Source organism: Phalaenopsis equestris, unplaced genomic scaffold, assembly GCF_001263595.1.
Source record: "Phalaenopsis equestris unplaced genomic scaffold, ASM126359v1 Scaffold000135, whole genome shotgun sequence".
Taxonomy (NCBI): Eukaryota; Viridiplantae; Streptophyta; class Magnoliopsida; order Asparagales; family Orchidaceae; genus Phalaenopsis; species Phalaenopsis equestris.
The window spans coordinates 1,073,632-1,077,693 of NW_018164577.1; the positions used below are offsets into that span (position 1 = coordinate 1,073,632).

The 4,062-nt window shown below is 34.2% G+C and overlaps 1 protein-coding gene across 1 annotated transcript; it reads left to right on the plus strand.

Moving 5' to 3' along the window:
• The first annotated feature begins 2,216 nt into the window (after positions 1-2,216).
• LOC110021575 (hydrophobic protein LTI6B) lies at positions 2,217-2,854 on the plus strand. Its single transcript, XM_020720123.1, has 2 exons — positions 2,217-2,399; positions 2,477-2,854. The coding sequence occupies exons 1-2, from the start codon at positions 2,232-2,234 to the stop codon at positions 2,558-2,560; spliced, it is 252 nt and encodes an 83-aa protein (XP_020575782.1). The 5' UTR covers positions 2,217-2,231; the 3' UTR covers positions 2,561-2,854.
• Positions 2,855-4,062: the final 1,208 nt, after the last annotated feature.

Genomic DNA, 4,062 nt, shown 5'->3' on the forward strand with positions numbered 1-4,062 from the left:
ATGTCCTTACCATTTGAACTCCTTGAAGGTAATTTTTTTTTATTTTTATCGAGAGTATTCTTAGGTAACTTCAGTTATCTATGATGTAATTAACTATAGGGGCTTGCCCTTATAGGAAGCTTTTCCCGAACCCAGCATAATATAAACCCTATTTAATTTCTTATATTAAATAGGGGAATTTGTCGGCCAATACATTGGTTTCGCAGACCAAACAGATGTCATAACTTTCTCTAGTTTATTTGATCGAGCCTCACCCTCAATTCTTGTGTCTATCCTTCGGGATAGATACAGGATTTGAGGTAGAGCGCTCTTTCATATAAACTATGAAAATTATGGGGTCAGTTTGACTTCATCTTTTTCAAAATTAAAATTTTTTAAAATGTCCTTCCGAAGCGGGCAACGGGATTTCAATTCCGATCACCGACAGCTTCTTACGGGCAAGCCCCACACCAAAAATAGTGCCGACAGTCCGACAAGCCGAGCTTGAGTTTGGCACGGTCCTGCTTGGCTCGACTCGTTTCTACTTCTAATCAGATTTGTCAAAGGCCAATAGCTAAGTGACGTTGACGACCGAGAGATAGGGTAGTCAGGCCATAAGTCTATTTATGCACAAATACCTAAGATACCTCGCAACACCTTCATCAAAGCATGGGTAAGTATGTAATTGTACACTTGGTACCCCCTATGCCGATTAAAAAGGGGGTCATTTCTGCAATAAAAGGGTAATCAAACGACTTATTGTTGTGCACTATATATCTTTTTCCTGTTTACGCTCTATTCCTCAGTTGTGTCTCCCGGACAAATTCATATTCAACACGATGAATCAATGAGTGATATTGTGGCCACATAGTTTAGCATAGGCAATTTATTTTTATCATTATTTAGCTATTTTTAGTGATATGGTAAACAACCGTTAACTATTGATTAGCGATTTAAATTGTAACTGCACAGTTTAGTGATTGAAATTCTAGTCACTAGTCGATTAATTTTAAGTGATTTGGTAAACAATCATCAAATAACAATTGAAATGTCCGACACTAAATTACACAACAACAATTTATCTTTAATTAACCATTAAAGTTAGCAGTCACAAATATTGCAGCTGCTAAATTATAGACTGAAAAAATCACTCAGTAATTCAACTGATAACAAGCAGTTATTTTGTAATGGCAAAACATCCTATTCTGAGAGCATGTCCAATACAAGTCCCTATTCACATAAGATGTTCGCTGCCTTCCCCAATTCATGCTTCATTGATTTTTATTAGTTTATTCTCTCCCAGTAGAAGAACCTTATCTGATAATAATGTAGTATGATGTTTGTTATAGTTATAGTGTGGACCTAGAGTTTGTGAGGGGCAGCAACAAATGTTTGAATGAACAACTGTGAAACTACTGTAAATGAAACTGTTTTTCAAAAAGCCGCGGTAGTTATTATAAATTTATTTTATAGTAAAAAAATAATAGCATATTTGGTAGCCACCACATTTTAACAATTCATGTTAAAAAAAAAAAAACAACTTTCAACCACATAAAGTTCTAATAGAGGGTAACAAATACAATTTTTCAAATATAATTGTGGCGATGGTCTAAAAAGCAAATCAAACCAGAGAAAGCTACCCCAAATAGACCCTTACATAGCATGCGTGGAAAATGAACTTGGTTGAAAGAATTTGCTGAAAATGACATTAAATTCATATATACTTTCCTGATTGATTATGCGTCTTAGCCTTTGTCTTACATTTTCAACCTTTTTCTTTATGTTAATTAGCTTATTCAAAATATTCTCACCGTCTAAATACAATTACAGGATTCCAACACGATTGAATTAATAATTAGTTTGCTAAGAAGTATTTATGTTTTTCTTATATATACTTGCATTTCTACGTCATCCTTGTATCATTTATATAGTATTTAAATAATTGTTTATATTATTTAAATTATTTCTTACATCTCTTTCCTGATACCCTTTTTTTAGCAATCTTATTTAAGTTAAATAATGGGAATGGGTCGCATGGGGCACGTTTATTTAATTAAATGACAAATTATATGGTTGAGCTGTCGGCAAGCATCTATCCATCTCCTCAAAGCAAAAATAATTACACAAGGATTCAAATTACGATTTTCTTCAACTATTAGATATGTAACAGTGAAGCCACGCGTCCGTCGGCTGTCACGCGCTGCACACGTGTCCATTCACACTTTCCCTTTGTATATAAACAGCTCTCCTCGATGAGATTAGCGTTCAGTTATTCTTCCTCCTCCACCCTTCGTTTTTCTCTCAGTTCGCTGCAGATTCTGATCAGTGTAAAGATGTCAGAAGGAACAGCAAATTGCATCGACATACTCTTAGCTATTATCCTCCCTCCACTCGGTGTCTTCCTCAAATTTGGCTGCAAGGTAGTTTCTTTTTTTCAGAAAAGATTTTTTAGTTTTCTGATAGACGAAGGAATTATTTATTGTTTGTTATTGTGCAGGCTGAGTTCTGGATCTGCCTTCTTCTCACTATATTAGGATACATACCAGGCATCATCTATGCCATCTATGCTATCACCAAGTAGTTCAAGTACTGATGCAGCAGATCTGATGCTTACTCTTCAGATCTCAACTTCTGATCATACTTCCTCTTTGGATTCATGCTTTTTGTTTTTTTCTTTTCCTTATTTTGTGATTGTTTGGTGTGCTATATATCTGATCTCTCTACTTGTCCCGTCTGTCTATATTATGCTGTACGTAATTGGAGCGAACGTTTCTGTTGTAAATTGATGAAGTTAATTATGTAATTTGAGACTTTCGGCAGTTTGTGACAAAAAAAAGAGGCAGGTAGATATGGCGGATCATAAAAGTTGAGTTTTCATATGTTTATGTATTAAAGTTTATGTTTGGTGAGAAATTTCAATCGAAGATACATCATTTATATTTCTTTAAGTGATAAAAAACTGAAATAATGAAAGGAATACTCTATTAAAATTTTATTTATTGATCTGTCGAATTCCATGAATGAATAATGGAATAGTTTTTTTTAAAAGATAATATTATCAATAAATTAAATTAATTAGTAATTAAAATAATAATAAAAAAACTAACTCTGTTTAAATATTTTCGTTGAATCAGAAAATATGTATAACCTTAATTTGGCTTGATTGAGGGTGCATTTGGTGTGGCGTCCAAGCCGCGGTATGGCGGCTGGCTGCAATTTGTGGTGGTTTGGGACGGCGTCTGGGCCGCGACATTCTGCCGTTGTGGTTAAACGACAGCCGTGGATGGAAACCCCCGCGGCCCGCATTCGAGGGGTTTGTTTTTAACGGATCTTACCCCTCTTCCGTTTGATCCTAGCATTGGACCCCTCTCTTAGAAATCAGGGAAGAGCGAAGAAAAATAATGGCGTAAACAGGCTTACCTTCCTCAATGGTTTCTGATAGGAGTGAAGTGGAAGAATGAGAGAGATGAGAGTTTCGATGGTCTCTGTACATTGTTATCCTGTCGTTGCCTTCCCAGCTTGCTCTAATCACGACTATACTGCGAGGGCTTGTTCATGAAGGACATGGTTTTGGGCGAAACCAAGAGGGGAGGGGTTTTGGGCACGGGAAAGACATTGGGTTTATGGCTTTAATTTAATCATAATCACATAAATTTATATATTATTATTTAATGATTAATAAATTAATTTATAAACATATCTTTAAGTGTAAAATTATTTAATAAAAATATACGTTTTCTTAAATAATAAAATTAATTAATTATTAATTAATGTTAATTTATTTTTTTTAAAATTATTTAATAAAAAAAGTAGTTTTATATTATGTTACAAACAATATTACTATATATGTGTATAATGATCATTTTTCAGAAATAGCTGCCGCAAAATTATTTTTAAACTATAAAAAACAAACACACAAACAACTTTGGCGCATTAGCTTTCTAGGGTAGTTAAGTTGCAGGTGATAAGGTGATAAGGTAAAGTTGTCCCAAACAGACTGAAAATAGTAGACGAGGGCAAGAAAGAATATTCAATTTGGATGAATACTCATTAAGCTTTAGTATTAACTCATATTTTTCCATC